Source organism: Polypterus senegalus, chromosome 18 (genome assembly GCF_016835505.1).
Source record: "Polypterus senegalus isolate Bchr_013 chromosome 18, ASM1683550v1, whole genome shotgun sequence".
NCBI classification, from domain to species: domain Eukaryota; kingdom Metazoa; phylum Chordata; class Cladistia; order Polypteriformes; family Polypteridae; genus Polypterus; species Polypterus senegalus.
The window spans coordinates 54,553,986-54,571,347 of NC_053171.1; the positions used below are offsets into that span (position 1 = coordinate 54,553,986).

General features: G+C 39.2%; 1 protein-coding gene across 4 annotated transcripts in view; it reads left to right on the forward strand.

Annotated features, from left to right (window-relative positions):
• Nucleotides 1-17,362, forward strand: part of stard9 (StAR-related lipid transfer (START) domain containing 9) — a 234,268-nt gene that overhangs the window by 213,277 nt on the left and 3,629 nt on the right. For 3 of the 4 annotated variants that reach the window (XM_039741793.1, XM_039741794.1, XM_039741796.1), the window contains 6 exons: nucleotides 5,401-5,584; nucleotides 7,139-7,279; nucleotides 8,111-8,201; nucleotides 12,844-13,010; nucleotides 13,274-13,338; nucleotides 16,113-16,315. In XM_039741793.1, the coding sequence (XP_039597727.1) occupies nucleotides 5,401-5,584; nucleotides 7,139-7,279; nucleotides 8,111-8,201; nucleotides 12,844-13,010; nucleotides 13,274-13,338; nucleotides 16,113-16,315 (851 nt within the window). The remainder of the gene's footprint in view (nucleotides 1-5,400; nucleotides 5,585-7,138; nucleotides 7,280-8,110; nucleotides 8,202-12,843; nucleotides 13,011-13,273; nucleotides 13,339-16,112; nucleotides 16,316-17,362) is intronic. The other variant, XM_039741795.1, reaches the window with a different exon arrangement.

Genomic DNA, 17,362 nt, shown 5'->3' on the forward strand with positions numbered 1-17,362 from the left:
ACTTTCCCTTAAAGATGGGGTTAGAAGCTCAGTCATCCGGAAGGAACACAGAGTAGAGCCACTGCTCCTCTGCATTGAGAGGAGTCAGATGAGGTGGCTCGGGTGACTGATCAAGATGGCTCCTGGACACCTCCCTGGTGAGGTGTTCCGGGCACGTCTAACCAGCAGGAGGCCCCGAGGAAGATCCAGGACACAATGGAGGGACTATCGCTCTCAGCTGGCCTGGGAATGCCTCGGGATTCCCCTGGAAGAGCTAGTAGAAGTGGCCAGGGAGAGGGAAGTCTGGGCATCTCTGCTCATACTGCTGCCCCCGCGACCCGATCTTGGATAAGCGGAAGAGGATGAATGGATATTTTCACATTTTTTTGCTCTAGTTTTATGTACTTTTATGCTAGTATTGTAACAAACAGTTAGTGCAGACTACAGCTGAAGATCTGAAGTGGACACAAGAAATTGGTGTTGTTTATTAACAAATTTTTGTGATTTTGAGTTTGTAAAATTAGTGTAGGTCAGGGGGCTTTTTGCATATCAGCTTATTTTACAATATAAACTTTGAAGTAAACTTAGTAAAGTAAAATTAGATTTTTGGAGGATTTATGTAGTCGGCGAAGTATAAGGCAAAGTTGAGCATGGGCAAAACGCGTGTCGAAAGAAATCTCACAGCCCAAAAGTTTGTTTTGAAAATATTTAGTGAAAGTTAAAAGCAGATAATCCACACAAGAATAAAAGAAAAATAGTTACACACGTAGAATAAAAGGCAAAAAAAGGGAAAATTGTATCTTCTCTAAACTTAGCTTTTCTTGAGAAACTTTAGTTAGTTCTGTACTTAAAAGCTTCTTACTTCTTCTTTCTATACTTAAAGGTTCTTAAATTCTTCTTCTGTACGCCTTGAGCATATGCTTCAACACTTAAATATGTGCTGTTTTACAATTTACTTTACACACTCAAAAAGCCTGTAGGCGCAGGCACGAGCACATGCCCAGGCAAGGTCACGTGCGTAAGCACGAGCACAATTTAAAACCGTATGCCTCTACACCTTACACATGGCAAGGCTGTCACTAACTGAAGAATAATGTTTACTCAAAGCTGGTAGAAATGGCAAGAATATACCAATACAATTCTACTTATGAGGGGTTATAGGAACCTCCCATAGACTATGCATTGTCATCTAGTAAAATATTCATGAATCTTACAGAACTAGGAAAATGGCTCTTACAATTTGTTTTCCAACTTGAATTACTGAGCAATTAATTCAGTGAGCATTTTCATGATTTCAGTTCACACGAACAGGACTTTGCACTGTTTACATCACCATACTCTTACAATGTTGAGAATGTGCCTGAGAGTATCCAAATGGAATTGATTGAACTGCAGTCAGATTCTATTCTGAAGGCAAAATACAACGAAGTTGGTGTGCCAAGCTTGTATGCTTACCTGCCACCCTCGTTTGTGCAGATCCGTAAGTTGGCATCGAGAGTATTGTGTATGTTTGGAAGCACTTACCTTTGTGAGCAATTGTTTTCATTAATGAAAGCTACCAAAACCCCACATCGCTCATGACTTACTGTCAAGCACCTTTCATCCCTCATAAAAGTTGCAGCTGCACAAGATTTCAAGCCTGATATTGACAAACTGGTTACTAACAAGAGGTACCAAGTATCGAGACAACAGAAATAGATCTTAGACTGTAAGACTCCTATATCAGGACCTAGCTAAGAGGCTAACACTCTAATTGTACACTGTTGTACGGAGATTGTATGGAAATAAATTGCTTTTCTTGAAACTTTAACTGTTACATTTTTTAAAGTTTTCAGTATTGGAAAGAAAGCTACAGTAACTTTGTATAATAGTATAATAGTATTTGTTACAGTGCGGCCCGCTGATACAAGTATGGCAGTCGAAGCGGCCCACCAATAATAGTGAGTTTGACATGCCTGTGCTAGAGAACATATTACTTAAGAGTGTGATAGAAATAGTTTTGTTTGATTAAGATTTTCTATTTTCTAATAAACCATAAATTTTTCTAATTAAGCGAAAAAAATGCTTCCAGCTTTTTGTTTTGCTCCACCACAGTTGATCAGTTCTTCATTAGTAAATATTCACCCTCTTTTGTAGAGCAAATAAACCAGTTATGCACTGTTTTTTAGGAGAGTAATTCTCATTGGCATATAGGTCCTAAATATTTCAATTGCATGTAGTTTTGTAGGATATTAGTTTTGTTTATCTTCAGGGCGGCTGATGGAACGGTCCTTACAGATGACACTGCAGTTGTGATCCGCTGGGCTGGCTACTTTGAGCAGCTGTTTAAAGCTGATCCTTTGGCTTAGACGTTGGACATCTCTGGGTCCTCGGTTCTTGAGGTTAATCCTCCAATTAGATATGAACCATCCAATCTCACCGATATTGCACAGGTGGTGAACCAGCTGAGGATAGGGAAGGCTGCGGGGATCTGTGGTATCCGGGTTGGTATCTGTGGTATCTCCAGGCTGTTGATAAGGTTGTCCTCCTGGTATTGCATGCAATTTTTGCTTCCATTTTGGAGACTGGCATCATCCAATTTGACTAGAAAATGGGACTTGTCTTCCCTATCTGGAAAGGGAAGGGTGATCGCCTGGATTGCGGCAACTACAGGGGGATAACGCTGCTCTTGGTGCTGCGTAAGATCCTTGCTAGGGTCATCCTCAGTAGGATCCTTAGATCCTTAAGATTGTTAGATATCATAGCCAGCCTGTACACAGATAATGTGGGTGCTGTGCAGAGTGGAGGCAGAACCTCTGCATTTTTCCCAGTTGATTCTGGGGCTTGTCAGGGGTGTGTACTTGCTCATACTCTGTTCAGTGCTTGCAAAGACTAGATGCTGGACAAGGTCATGGGCTATCGAGGGACTGAGTGAGGAGTCTCAGTGTCTGGGGTTGTGAGTGTCCTGGATAAAAACCAAGATCCAGGCCTTTAATGACCTCTTGGGCACAGCCACCAACAGTGTGTCTTTCTGCAGAGAGAATGTCGACCTTGTCGAGAGGTTTACTTACCTTGGCAGTGACATTTATGTCTCTGGTGACTCTTCCTATGATGTCAGTAGATGGATTAGGAGAGCATGGGGGGATCATGAGGTCACTAGAAAGGGTTGTGTGGCGATTCCGATATCTATGCAAAAGGACAAAGGTCCAAGTCTTTAGAGTCCTGGTGCTTTCTGTTTTGCTATATGGTCGTAAGACATGGAAGCTATCCATTAACCTGAGATGAAGACTGGACTCCTTTGGTACTGTGTCTCTTCAGAGAATCCTTGTTTTGACTTTGTGTCAAATGAATGGTTGCTCATGGAGCACCGAATGAGGCACATTACCTGCATTGTGAGAGAGTGTCAGTTACGGCACTACAACCATGTGGTGTATTTCATCATGACTATGACTTTAGCCTTTGCATTTATTTGACTATCATCTCTGTGTTTTATTTTTGCCTTGCTTGCATAGAAGTGAGCTGCTGGTTTATGTTTTTTAGCTTTCCATATCAGTACTGTTACCTTTATTATTATCAATAGTAATTAACTATGATAGCACTTTTTGGCCTGTGATTAATAATAATAATAATAATATTTAATAATTCTTTACATTTATATAGCACTTTTCTCAGTACACCAAACACTGCAGTGAGTGGGGAGCTATGTCAGCCACCACTAATGTGTAGCATCTACCTGGATGTGATGGCAGCCATTTTTGCACCACTACCCTCACCACACATTAGCTGTTAGGTGGTGAAGTGGTGAAGTGGTGAGTGAGATAGCTAATTAGAGACAAGGAATGATTAGGGGGCCAGAATAAGTAGGCCATGGTGGGCAATTTAGCCTGGCTATCAGGATGCACCCTACTCTTTAACAAGGATGCCCAGGGATCTTTTATGGCCACAGAGAGTCAGGACCTTGGTTTTACGTCTAATCCGAAGGATGATTATTACTAAAAACTCGGCATTGATACCCTAGTGCAGTTTTTTTCAACCTTTATGGTGTTGTGAACCAGGTTTTACTCTCTAATTGTATTCTCAACCCACAATAGCTGCACCCTTGATTAAACAAGGGGGAAAGTGCTAACATCAGAACATTAGCAGGGTTGGTGTGTCCCTTTGGTGAAGTGAGCATGAACGTTGGAGTTTTGGTGGACAGGTCCACCTTGACGAAACAAGTGCAAACATCAGAGAGGGAAGTGGTAACAATCATTGAAGAATATAGGGATAAATATGAGATGAGACACAAAAATAACCGGACTGGTGAAAAAAAAATGTATTGGTTAATTACAGCATTCTAAACATTGTCCCCTTCTATATACTCCCTCTCCCGATCTCTGCATCACTCCCTACGTATCTTCCATTGATTGAAACAGTGCTGGAAGTCTTCTTGCTTTAGGCTCTTCAACTGGCTTGCCGTTTCTGTCTTCACTTCATCCATTGAAGAAAAAATGTGTTCCCTTCAGGTTTTTTTTTTTAATTTTTGGGAACAAGTAAAAATTACAGGGAGCTAAATCGGGCAAATAGGGAGAATGATCGAGGACAGGAATGTATTTGTCAGTCAAAAACTGCTTACGGAAAAAGCAGTACGATCATTTCGAACAATCTGATTCACCATTTTGATATTTTCATCCGTCCGAGATGAACGTGGGCGACCTGGGTGTTGAATGTCTTCCACGTTTTCTTGTCCTTCCTTGAAACGTTTGTGTTACTTAAAAACTTGTGTGCGAGACAAACTATTATCACCGTACACTGTTTTTATCATTTCATAAGTTTCTGTGGCTTCTGTTCAATTTTGTGAGAAATTTTATGTTGATTTGCTGTTCGATTTTTCCACCTAACATTATAGCAGTAACTCGTGTAGCGATTGTTGTGCAAGTACTGACTGGGCTATTCACAGGATATACCTAGGTGGTTGGTGGTTTGAAAGAGCGTGATTAATGTTCGGCCAACCTCCAGATGGTTTTCCAGGAAAGCCCCAAGCCCAGTTCGGTTATTTTTGTGTCTCACCTTGTACTGTATATGTGACCCACATAGATAAGAAACACTGCCCTAGAGGAATTCTATGGCAGGACAAACAAATACTGTACAATAAGTGAATATCGGTAAACTAAATAAGGTCAAAGGAGTCTGTTGTCCAAGCTGCAAATTAAGCTAGCTTGGAGAAAAGCAATGTGTCATTATGACAGAAACTGGGAAAATTAATAAAAGAAAAGGTAAGTGAAGAGAGACTATGTAACATTAAAAATTAGCTGCAGACCTCCCCTGAGAAATATTAAAATATTTTGAGTTTTTGAACCAGTTTGCACAATGGTGTTTAACTTGAAAAAGTTACAGATGTCAAACTACATGTGTATTTTTGTAGTGAAATTCTTTGTAAGTTTTACTGTGAATTTTACTCAGGATTCAAGAACCCAAGAAGACACCACCACAGTGCCCATCAGACATTGAGCAACTTATCCGGGATTATGGAAAGGCAAGAGAGGAGGCTAAAACAGAAATCGCTCGCGCTCGAAACCGGTTAAGAGAGAGGACTGAACAGGAGAAGCGGCGTCTTGAACAGCAGACCCTCTCACAGCTGCTCAGGGTGAGTACAGGAGTAGCACACCAAAGCATGCAGAGGAATGAATGTACTCTACTGTATTTATTACTTATCAACTTTTATTATTCAGATTTGAAGTAGAGGGGAAATCATCACTCTGGTTACAGGCAATGAAATTGAACATTCTTATTGGAAAAGTGTATAATTACCACTCAGTGTCATTCAGTCATCTGCTATTGAACAAAGTGGATTATTTATTTTATTTGCCAATGTTGAGAAATGATAAGTAGATTCCAAAAGAGAAGCCAGGCAGGCCAAATCACTAACACTAAATACCACACCAACCAAAAATGTGCAGTACATACAAAAATTGAATCAAAAAAACAGAACAAAACTGAAAAAAACACCAAAAGAAGCTAGCCATTTTTAGCCAATGAAAAACAAAGTACTAAAGTGAATGTGACTTTCCTTCAAATAACCCAGCCACTACTGCATCATGAAATGCACCACAGGTACAAGCACAATGTTAGAAAACGAATGCCGTTGTAGTAATCCATCCATCCATCCCACTATTTCCTAACTACAGGGTCATGGGGGTCTGCTGGAGCCAATCCCAGCCAACACAGGGTGCAAACACCCAGACACCAAGCACACAATCGGGACAATTATGTGAATTTCCCCTTGGGATTAATAAAATATCTATCTATCTATCAATTTAGGATTGCCAATGCACCTAACCTGCATGTCTTTGGACTGTGAGAGGAAACCGGAACACCCAGAGGAAACCCATGCAGACACGGGGAGAACATGCAAGCTCCACGCAGGGAGGACCCGGGAAGCGAACCCAGGTCTCCTAACTGCAAGGCAGCAGTGCTACCACTGCGCCACCATACTACCCTCATTACAGTAATGCTTCTCTGATATGGTGCCAACAGGATGTTAAATAATAATTATAAAATAAACTGAACATGCATACAAGCCTATTTGAGTCCCAGTACTCACAGGCTTTTCCAAGGTTCTTTTTCCAACTTTGAACACCAGTGTCTCCACCACTGATCTAATCTCTTCTGTAGTAACACTTGAAGGAGTTTCCTTGTTTCATGTCTTCCTTAATAAAAAGGTAACAGACTTACGCTAAGTTTCTGTTGCCATCCCATCTACAATCAGGGCATTGTCAAGAAGGTTTGGCATAATTACGCACCTTGCTCCTGCTCTTGTCCATCAACCTCCACTGTGCCCGTACCTTCACTATGTTCTTTGTCAGATTATAGCTTAATCTCTGAGGGCAACTAAAGAATGTAATAAGGAATATCAATTCATCTAATGGCCAAGGTGTCTTTAATGTTTAAGTCAGGAAGTGAGCTTGGGGGACTAAAAGACCAGGGACAAGAGACCTGGGACTTGTAGAGTGTTCATTGTGGTGCTGGAAAGGTAGCACACTTGGTGGACACATTCCAGGACTTTTTAAAGGGAAAGTGTCAGGTCTGGAGAGTCAGCAAATGTTATTGTTTACTTTATTTGACTTTGGATGATTGTGTTCCTCCCTTTGTGTGTTCCACATTTGTGCTTTTTATTAACTTAAAACTGTTTGTCTCTCAGGATGAGCTAAAGCTCAGGAACCAGATGAGCAGCAGCACTCTGTGTACCGGCTCCAGCCTTAGCCTGTCTTCAAGTCCAACCTCAGGCTACAACAGCAGCCACACCCTCACCCCACCTGATGGAAGTCGGCATAGAGTCGAGGTTAGGAAGAATTCAAACATCATTTACCTGAGCACCAAATGTTCCAGATCTGTGTTGAAAAATGTTATTTTCAGAATTTAAAACAAGTTTTAAAATGTGTATAGTTATAAAATGTCCTGTGATCCTCCTGCAATACAGATAGCTTACCTATCGAGTCCCAGTTAAGCCTTTGTGGTGTTGTAGGGGATATACACAGTGAGAAGTGTTCAGTCTGCTGCTTGAGATGCTGAACATTTATTGCATTCAATAACTAGCCCTTTTCCAGCCATTGGCAAACAGTGAAACTCTGCTTAGGGTACAGATGAATGAATAAACTTTCCCTTAGTGAGAAAGATTCTTTTCTTATAGTCTACCATGAAGCTATATAATGGTGCTATATAGTCAGTGAATATTGATTATTACTGTATATTACAGTTATTGTGCAAGTAGCCTGTTGTGGTGAAGGTATCTGCCAAACACCCCAGTTAAAGTCTTAGGCCTGTTGTCCAAAAAGACATTAAAGTGTTTAATAAAGTCCTTATTAGGAGGTATACTTTCACAGGTAAGAAATCACTCAGGGACTCAACCCTTACATGGTGCATTCTGGAAAAATATCACTTTCTGACCCTTTGTTTTTGTGGTCAGCATCTCCCTATAAGGAAGACAGTTGTGGCCCAGAGCAATGTAATCAAGTCGTAGACAAGTTAAACAAATCCAAGGACTTTCATTGATTTGGAAATGAAGTTGATAGAGGACTCATGTTGGCCTTTAACTTTGGGATTAAAAGTAAATCAGTGGAACCAACAAGTTTGAATGATGCCAGTATTAATGTGTGTCACTGTGTTCAACCAGCAGAGATCCCTGGATGACAAGCAGCCAAGAGTAGAGACAAGAGGTCGGTCTCCAATCAAAGGCATAGGGCACCAGAGGCTGTCAGTGCAAGGTTAGTCACCCACCTTTGTACTCTGAGCTTACATATATTGCTTTGTACTGCTTTCAAATTGAGACCATGCATCACATGTTCAGAAGAGTGAACTATAAATGAACAAAAGAGCTTTTGAGTGTTAAGTGCCTCTGAAGTCTGAGATTTTCATTTTTTGTTGAAGTGATAAAGATGCTGAAATAATAAATGAAGCAAGGAAATTCTGCTCTGTCTGTAGGTGGAGCTTTGTTGCCCTCTGCTGGTAGGTGCCCTGTATTACAATAACATTAACTGCAGTGCAAACCATCCTGCTGATAGCAACATAAAAAAAAACCAGTTGAATTAATAAATAAGCTACAATGGTTCATTTTAGGTTTTCCTCATTGTTCATAGAAACACACTAATGCTGTGTTCACATGCTATTGAACAGATGGTAAATGCAAGTTTCCAAGTCCAAATTTCGTACAAGTTGGACAATTCAGAAGACAAAGCTATCTGAATTCTCCAAGTTGTGACATAATACTGACCTTTCACCTTAGTCAGTTGCACAAATTAAAAAAAATAACCTACTTAGCCAGATATGCCATTTTGTTATGTTCAAATCACATTTGGAGCAAAGTAATACATATTTGATAAGCTTATTAGTTTGCTGTTTATTTACACAAAAAATATACAGTTCATGTTCAATTTTTTTTTACACACCATTTGCATTTTTCTGAATAGTTTGACAAGGAATTCACTTCAACGCACTGAAGTGGAAAGGTGAAATGTCACACTCAAGAGTTCCTAATATTCAATTAGCACATATAAATGCAGCAATAAAGCTTGAACTTTTTGTTTATCCTGTACTTCTCATCTCTTAATAAGATTATCCATCTATTGATTTTCTAAACCCATTTTTCCAGAGTAGACTTGTGACAAAGCTGTCCTGGCTAGCATCAAGTGCAAGGCTGAAACAATGCCTGGACTGGGAACCATCCTATTGTAGGGTGAATGCACACACTCACACACCAGGAGCCAATTTAGCAGCACCAATATACCTAATTCTGCACATTGCTAAAATTACCCTTCATATACCCCCATAGGGCTTTGGGTTGTTGTGTCCTGTCTACAAGTACAAGATACAACAAGGACACTAAAAGAACAATACAGGCCTACCCTAGTCTTGAATGTACACCAAGTAAAGGAACTCTTTTTAACTGTGTTAAGCATTACCCAAGATGCAATAGGGTATGGTAGAGTCTCACTGCAGTATTTCTGGAATTAAAGTTCCTGGATTACATCTGGCCCTGTCTATATAGTATAGTTTAGATGTGCAGGAGCAGCTGACACAAATAGGGAGAGCTGTTAAAGTGCAAATCCAAGCATTTTACACAATGTTTGGGTTCCACAAAGTGACTGTCGGGGCTTACCATGAAGTGGTTCACAAGCCCACCTACCCAAATGCAGCATTAAGGTTGGAATTGGGAGGTAACCATATGATGAGAGTTCAAATGGAAAAGGGAAGGCCGGCAAGTCAAGCTGTGAGAACAGTGTTAAAGAAAGGTAAGCAATGGACTATTATAAGAAGAGTCTAAGGGCAAATGGACCAGCTATCCCACATGATAGTTAGAGGCACCTGTGTGGACATTAAACCTTTTAATATTTTTTTTCCTTTATAATATATTTTTTAACTAGGTCTTAGTCCATACCTACATCTATGATGCTTGGTAGCTGAGATTGTTTTAGTTCAACTGCAGCTAAAGGGAATGAAGCAGAGCTGGACCTTTGATAATTTGGGTTTGGCACCCCCTGCTTTCACTTGGAATATACACTCACTATCACAAAACAGCCCTGAAATCTTATAGAACCTCCTAGTGGGAAGGGCAAGTGGTAGAGGTAAGAATTACTTAGCAAGTTCAAAAACTCAATAATATATTTGAAATTACCTCACATTTTTTTCAAAATGATTTTAGGGGCAAATTGCTGTCTAAGCGTAAAAATACTCAAAAACAAAGAAAGAAGGTCAGCATCCTTTAAAAACACACAAATAAATAAAACCATAACAAGTACATTCAGAAAATTCCTATGTAACACACCCGAGAATGTATCATGATATGTGTAATATGTGATCAGTAGTTATGGTTTAAAAGATCCATTGCAAGGCAAAATCCAGATACATACCCCTCAGTTTCCAAAGCACACGCTGACTTTGCAGAAATATGCGTAACAACATAATTTATTTCTATATAACTTTTTCATACACAGAAGGTAGCTCAGAGTGCTTTACAAGATGTCAAAGAAATGTCAATATAAATGACAATGACAATCAAAGAATAATACAGTTTAGTAATAGAAGGGTTACTCCACTATATTATTTTAAAACCTACATAATGCTACAGACATTCAATAAACAAAACAAATAGTGCAACCCTATTAAGACGTTTAACCCCACGCCCCAGTAACACTTATGACATACATAAAGTCCAGACCACCATAGGCTGAGGAAGAGCAACCTTAAAATACTGTAGATTAGACAGTTTTGATCTGTTCGTTTCCCATGAAGGTGAATACTAGATTAGTCTATGTTGACTTCAGAAGATCGTTTCAGTACCCATCCTCAAGGTCCACTTGAGTATATAATTCTTTGTTTGAAACCGTAACTCCTTTAACTTCTTACTTTCCTTTATCCCTTCACTGGCTTTCACCAGTTGTCCTACATGTTTGTTTTCCCTCTTCCTGGTTAGTTCCCATACACCCTTTAACATGGCCAATACGAAATTACTTCCTGTCTGTACAGGAATCTATTTCCTCTCCTCCTGTTGATTGGCAATATAATTTAAAGAGACAATCTAGATATACACATAGAATTAAACAGAGTATTATGCATAAAACATTTACACAAAATCAGTGCTTTTACCCCAATTTACCTAATAAATGCCTTTAGGTACTTGCAGACTAAACAAAGGAATGCAAAAGACGTTTATTGCGGCTGGCAGTACACTTTGTGAAGCAATTAGCTTAAAGTAATAAAGGTTTAAAATCGACCAGAAATATGTACTACACAGCTTGTAAAGGCACTTCAGTTGTCTTTGCTCTTGGGAGGTTTGACATTTCTCCACATGTGTACTGTTAAAAATGCTACATGGTACAACAACATCCTTATTTCCTTGGTATGAACAAAAAATGCCTCTCTATTTGCATACATTTCGTATCATCTAACAAGTGAATGAAGAGGAATTTAAAGAAATGACCAGGAGATGAAGCATGAAAGTAATTGGCACACTGTTATTCAGGTTAATGGCAAGAGCTCAAAAAGTTTGGTTATTAAAACCCAAAATGCAAAAACCAAGAGCAAAATTCCGAATTGTAAAATGTACTTGGAAACTATTGGCTTCTTCTTCTATAACAAAAATGTACGAAATAGCATTGAAATGCAGAGCTGGAATACTAATATGTAGGCTCCACTATCTTTGTAAAGTGGGTAAGACATGACGTCAAGTGCCGTGAAAACTGACATAGCAACGGCCATGCCAAAAATAACTTCCAAGAAGGAGGTGTACTGACGTCCTCATCAGAACCACAAAAATGATCAGGTATGAGAAATCCATTAATTACAAAAAAACCCAACCAAAATTAAGGTTGGAATAAAAAAACAGATTTACAATCACTGTAATAAAGAGCAATTTATGTTACAGTATCACAGCCTGGTTTAGAAACCCTCACTCCACTTTAAGTACAAAATGAGTGGGCCAATATTGATAGCCATGAAAATAATTGGAATACATCAAAGGTATTGTCTATAAGCATTGTATGAGCATTCTACCTTTAGGCATCTTGTTGTACACCAGTTTTTAGCTTCTCCAATCAGGCCTGACGATGTATATGCATACTTTTGTACCAATACCAATTACAATCCTAAATATTAGAAAGTACTAAGAACTTGACAGAAGGTTATGGCCTTTTCAATGTAAGAAGATATAGTGTGCTGCACAAAAAGCAGCCCTGTGCACAGTAAACAGCCCAGTCTGGCTTTAGCAGCAGCAGCAGCAGATGTAGTCAGGTGAACCTAGCAACCTATGCACATTTTCTTTCATTTTGTTAGTTCTTCTGGAGAGAGCACACTGCGTGTTGATTGGAACAGCATATTTTGATTGTCACACTGTATGTTCGTACAGGCTCCTTCAAGTTGACATGTGAGGGATTCGTGGAACAATATCATGTTAGGAGTGCTCTCTTGAAATGCACAATGCAACAATTGTTGAAAACATGGCCTTTTACTGGCAGTGTTGATACACTGAACCCAAGAAACCCTTCTGATTATACCGCAAAGATTGTTGCTGACTTTGCAAACAGTATGGAATAAATTATCAGATTAGATGAGTGTGTCATGAAGGCCATGTCAATGTGCATGCCATAATTTGAAGGCTATGTTGTTGCTTACCATCTGGTAGATGCTGATTTCATTTTTATATTTTAATATAATTTTATAATCATGTGCTATTTAAATTGTATGTGATGTTGGCAGAGTGGACACTGAAGCTCGAAAATTTAGCTGAAAATTAATTTCTGTTTGCAGACAACTTGTAGTTCAAAACTGAATGTAATTGGACATGCTGTAAGTTTTATTTTTAAATCTTGGACATGCATATTGGCACTTAATGCTTAGTTTTCTCCTGCTCAGATCTTCGAATGGATTCAGATGTTAATCTCAATGAGGTGCCTCCTAGAGGTCAGCTGCCTACCAATGGAAACACCAAAGCCAATTCCTCATCCTTTATACCCCAGCTCTCTGGATATTCAGCATATCGGAATATAGCGTCTGAGACAGTTGCCAGTGTGACTGCTGAGGTACAAATGTTGGCACTTTTTTCATTCTAGATTTCAATAATTAAGGTCTGTGATTGCAAAATTGTTGAGGAATCTGTTCCATCTCCTTTCTTGAAATGTGCATCTGACATGGTCAGTAATTTCTTATGGGGTTAATATGTTTTCTTTCATGTCCACTGCCACCTTTTTGTAATTTCTGGGCATGATTTTGAGCCTCATTGAGCCTCAACACTCAATGCATGGTTGACTTGTGCTGATTCACCACCGTTTGCTCTACTTTTCAGGTTCTGGCAGCCTCAGGAGGAAATGTGGAAAACTTGTTGAATGGGAAATCTGCTGGTGGCTGGAAGTGAGTTGGCCTCTCAATTCTGGACCAATTAGTTCTGTCTTGGGCTGCCAGTTGCACCTTTTGTTATGCTTAGATTGTGCCTGCTTCTATTTTTTTAATTGGCAGGCTGCCTTGTGATAGCAGATGATTGGTGTGGTCAAGACCATCTTTTGAAAGACAAAAAGACATCAGAAAAGTGAAGTCTTTTAATAACAAGTCCCTCCAAGCTCTGAATGACTGATCATTAATGTCAGGCACCATATTTCATATCTCAGCAAGACATAGCCAATTGGAATCCAACTGCTAAAACATGGCCTATTTAATTGTTCGTAGTTATACAGCTATAATAAAAGCAACATTAAAAAAACAGATACAAATTGTGTGAAACATAATGTCATTGGTGTGCATGACATGTCTTGAATATGACTCAGAAAGTTTCAGATTTTCAGATGTACACCAGCAGAAACAGAGAAGGCAAATATTTGTGATTAGTGCATACTTTCCTTTAAAACAAGGTTTGGTGAAGATGTTGGTTGTCATTTTGCCAGTTACAACACGCTAATGATAACTGTAAATCTTAAAATTCATATATATTTTTTTGTTGGCACATACAGTTCATATACAGACATTGTGATTTATATAATGCGTAGGGCTGACTATCCCCAACACTCTCATGGTCCTCATGCTTTCTAGACTGCCAGGTTTTCTCTGACTGGTACACTTTTATGCTGCTGATTGAGCACAAGACTGCTATTCTAATATGTGTCCATTTTTTGTGAATTTTTCTGAACTGTTTTTGTAATAATTACCATGGCATGTCATTTTTAAACCTGCTTTGTCCTGAACAGGGTCACAGGGTGTTGCTAGATCCTATTATAGCCAGCATAAGGCGTAATGCAGGAACAAACCCTGGACAGGTTTCCAGTCCATTGTAGGACGTTTGTAATAATTCATATCCTTATGTAGTTTTTTGGGGTCACAGAATCCATCTTTTTTAGTTAAAGTTTTGTTTTCACATAGTTATGCAGTGTTGGCCTCAGCATTGCAATGCTACGTCACCCTGAGGTGCTTGTCCAGGTCATCTGTGTTTTCAGAAAAAAACAAAGAAGTTCTGTGTGTGATTGTGAATAGTGTTGGGGGTTTACATTTTGGTATTAGATGTTCTGGCAGAAAACTTTGATTTTTGTTTAATATTTTGGACTTCTCAAAGTCAGCATAGGCCTTCATTTGCTGACTCTTTTTGATTAGTTTTCTCAATGTTTTTTTTTTTGCACCTGGTCACCTTCATCTCTTTCATTGTGCCTTTCTTTACATTTGGCTTGACAAGGTCATAGTGTAGATACTTTTTCTGCTCTCCCTCTTTTGCTTGCTTACAAATGGTTCTACTTTATATAGTAAATGAAATGCTATTACTTCCTTCACCTTTAGACTAGTTTATTTACTTTGATTGTATGTACAACTACTCCACATCTTCTTCATATGGATATTGCTTTTAGCAGCTGGAAGTTGCAGACAAGGTCCAGGGTGAGCCATAGTCAACCTTGCCACAGCTGCATGTGTCATAGGTATTATTATAACTTGACAACCACAGTTAGTGGACGCCATGTTAGATTAGACTACTAATCACAGCGTATGTCAAATTAGACTCCATAATGACATTTCAGAACAGTTTCATAAGCTCGCTGATTTTTCTGACAGCCAATGATGTCCTGCCAGGCAGTGCTGGTCCCTATTCAAAACTTTTACAGGGCAAGCTCAGTCGCAGTCTATGATCTTTATTCTTTTTTTTCCATTCTATTGTAGTACGTGAAACATAAGACATCAAATAGATACTTTCTTCTGTTTGGAAGGTCCAAAACCCCCTTGTTCCTTATTCCTCATCCCAGCATTAAATTCATCATACTTCCAGCTGAGGATGTATTGGTTCTCAACTCTTGCAAATTTTAAACCTGCACCTAGGACTTAAAACAAAGTCAAAACTCGTAAGATTGTTTTTGGGTTGCATCACAGACCAATTGAATGGGGTCACTGGGTATGTCAAACTTCATAATTAATGATGATGGGAGCACGGTGCCTCAGACTCCCTAAAATTATGTAAATGAACTCTGCAATTGAAAAGTTGTGTAGTGTGTAGTATGGCCTGTAGGCCAGGATCACATTATAGGACTCAACGCACCTTCTAAATGGAGAGCATGTCAAAAGTAATGGCTTCTTTGCCTCTGAGGGTGTCGCATTGCAGTAGTAGGAATTACACAGGGTGACTGTTTCACTGTTTCATCATGACTTTTCTTCAGACTTCATGACAGCACTGTTAAGCCCACCATAATAATTCTTTATTTCTTTCTCCGCTCTTTTTCACAGTTGTCAGATTTTTTCACAGTTTTAGGGTGTTTTATGCACTATATTCCAGGTTGAATGCTCATTGGCTGTTATCTCTTCTAAACCCTATGACTTGAAACTCGATATAATAAAAGGAAACCAGTTTTTGATTTTGTCATAGCAAGTCACAGAGCGAAGTACAGTTTCAATGGCTGAGTCACTAGGAATGTTACAACACATAACTGACAACAAAGGACAAGTGCCGTGACTGTCTTTGACTCGCTGTGGTTTTATTAAGGTTATGTAAATGAGGGCTACACCTGAAAGTCATAGGAAAAATTATGTAGTCTGTCTCTGGCTTTAGCCTTCTGTTTTATGGAAACTTGTTAAAGTTTGCGTTTTCAAATTTTAGGACAATGACAATAAATAGTTTTAAGAACGGATGCTTGAATATTTTCTTTGCAATTCCATTTAAGGTATCAGTGTCAAGAGAAGGGAGTGCAGGTCTACTACAAGTCCTTCTCCAGTCCAACCAAACACGGATTCCTAGGGACAGGCTTGATTGAGCAGCCTTTACACAGCCTATGGTCTGTCGTGAGAGATCTCTCCAAGACGAGTCTGTACGAGAAGGCCCTGAAAGCCGAGCAGGTGACCATTGTGGATACAGACATACAGCTAGGTAAGAGTAAAGGGTTAGCGTAAAATACGGGGGCCTGCAAACACAAATGACCTACAGAGATATAATGAGATATACAGAATGGGTCAAGGCCTGCCCAGGGTACAATTAAGTGTGGACTGTGCATGAATCATTTCAAGGAAAGCAAAGAAACTCTCTGCAACACTTAAATGTAATTCAGACTGACACATTTTCTTCATTCGCCACGTCAAAACTATTTATTAAGGATTGTTTTTGTTTATTTTTCCCTCTGAGTTCATCTTGTAGTAATACAGAAAGGCAATTTTTATAGATGCTAAGAAACAGTTTTTTAAAAACAATTAGCAAGTTTTATTAATGTAGGCCTTCATCCTGAATCTATTCTAGAATGCTTTATATTAAAAGAACCAAAGAATATGAAACTTGCGTCCATATTCTTAGATTTGAACAACAAGTGCATCCCTCAGGAGCCATGCAGTGTAATTTTGTACACTATGGCTCTGAAAGTAATCTGAGGTGGGGTTTGACTGAAATGACAAACTCGTAATGTCCAAAGACCCTATACCTTAGCCAGCTTTGCTGCTTTACAGCTCCACAAAACTGGGTTAAGATTCTGGCCCAGTCACTGTCTGTGCGGTTCTATCCATGTCCATTTACTCTTTGTTCCAACTTTCCTGGCGTTCATCTCAGAGATGTACAGGTAAACGTATTTGTACAATTAATAGGCACCCGATGGCATCAGCGTTAGGCATTCTTGAGGGCACCTAATTTTATTCCTGCCTCAAGCCAGTGCTGATCAAATAGCCATTTTTTTCTTTCTGATCATGCAATGAGTAACTTGGTTCTAAAGACAGAAAGTTGAATAATTGAAGCTTACCCATGTTCAGTGCCTGAGACTGTCTCCTAAAAATGATTAAAACAAACTGGACAACAAGTGAGTTATGGAGCTGCAGTAACGTTGTATGAGGATCCGTATTTACAAGCTTGTTCTGATAAGAACAACATGCATAAAGCAGACCAGTCCAGAAATGTGACATGTGGACAGAGGAGTGCATCAGGTTTCTTATTGTA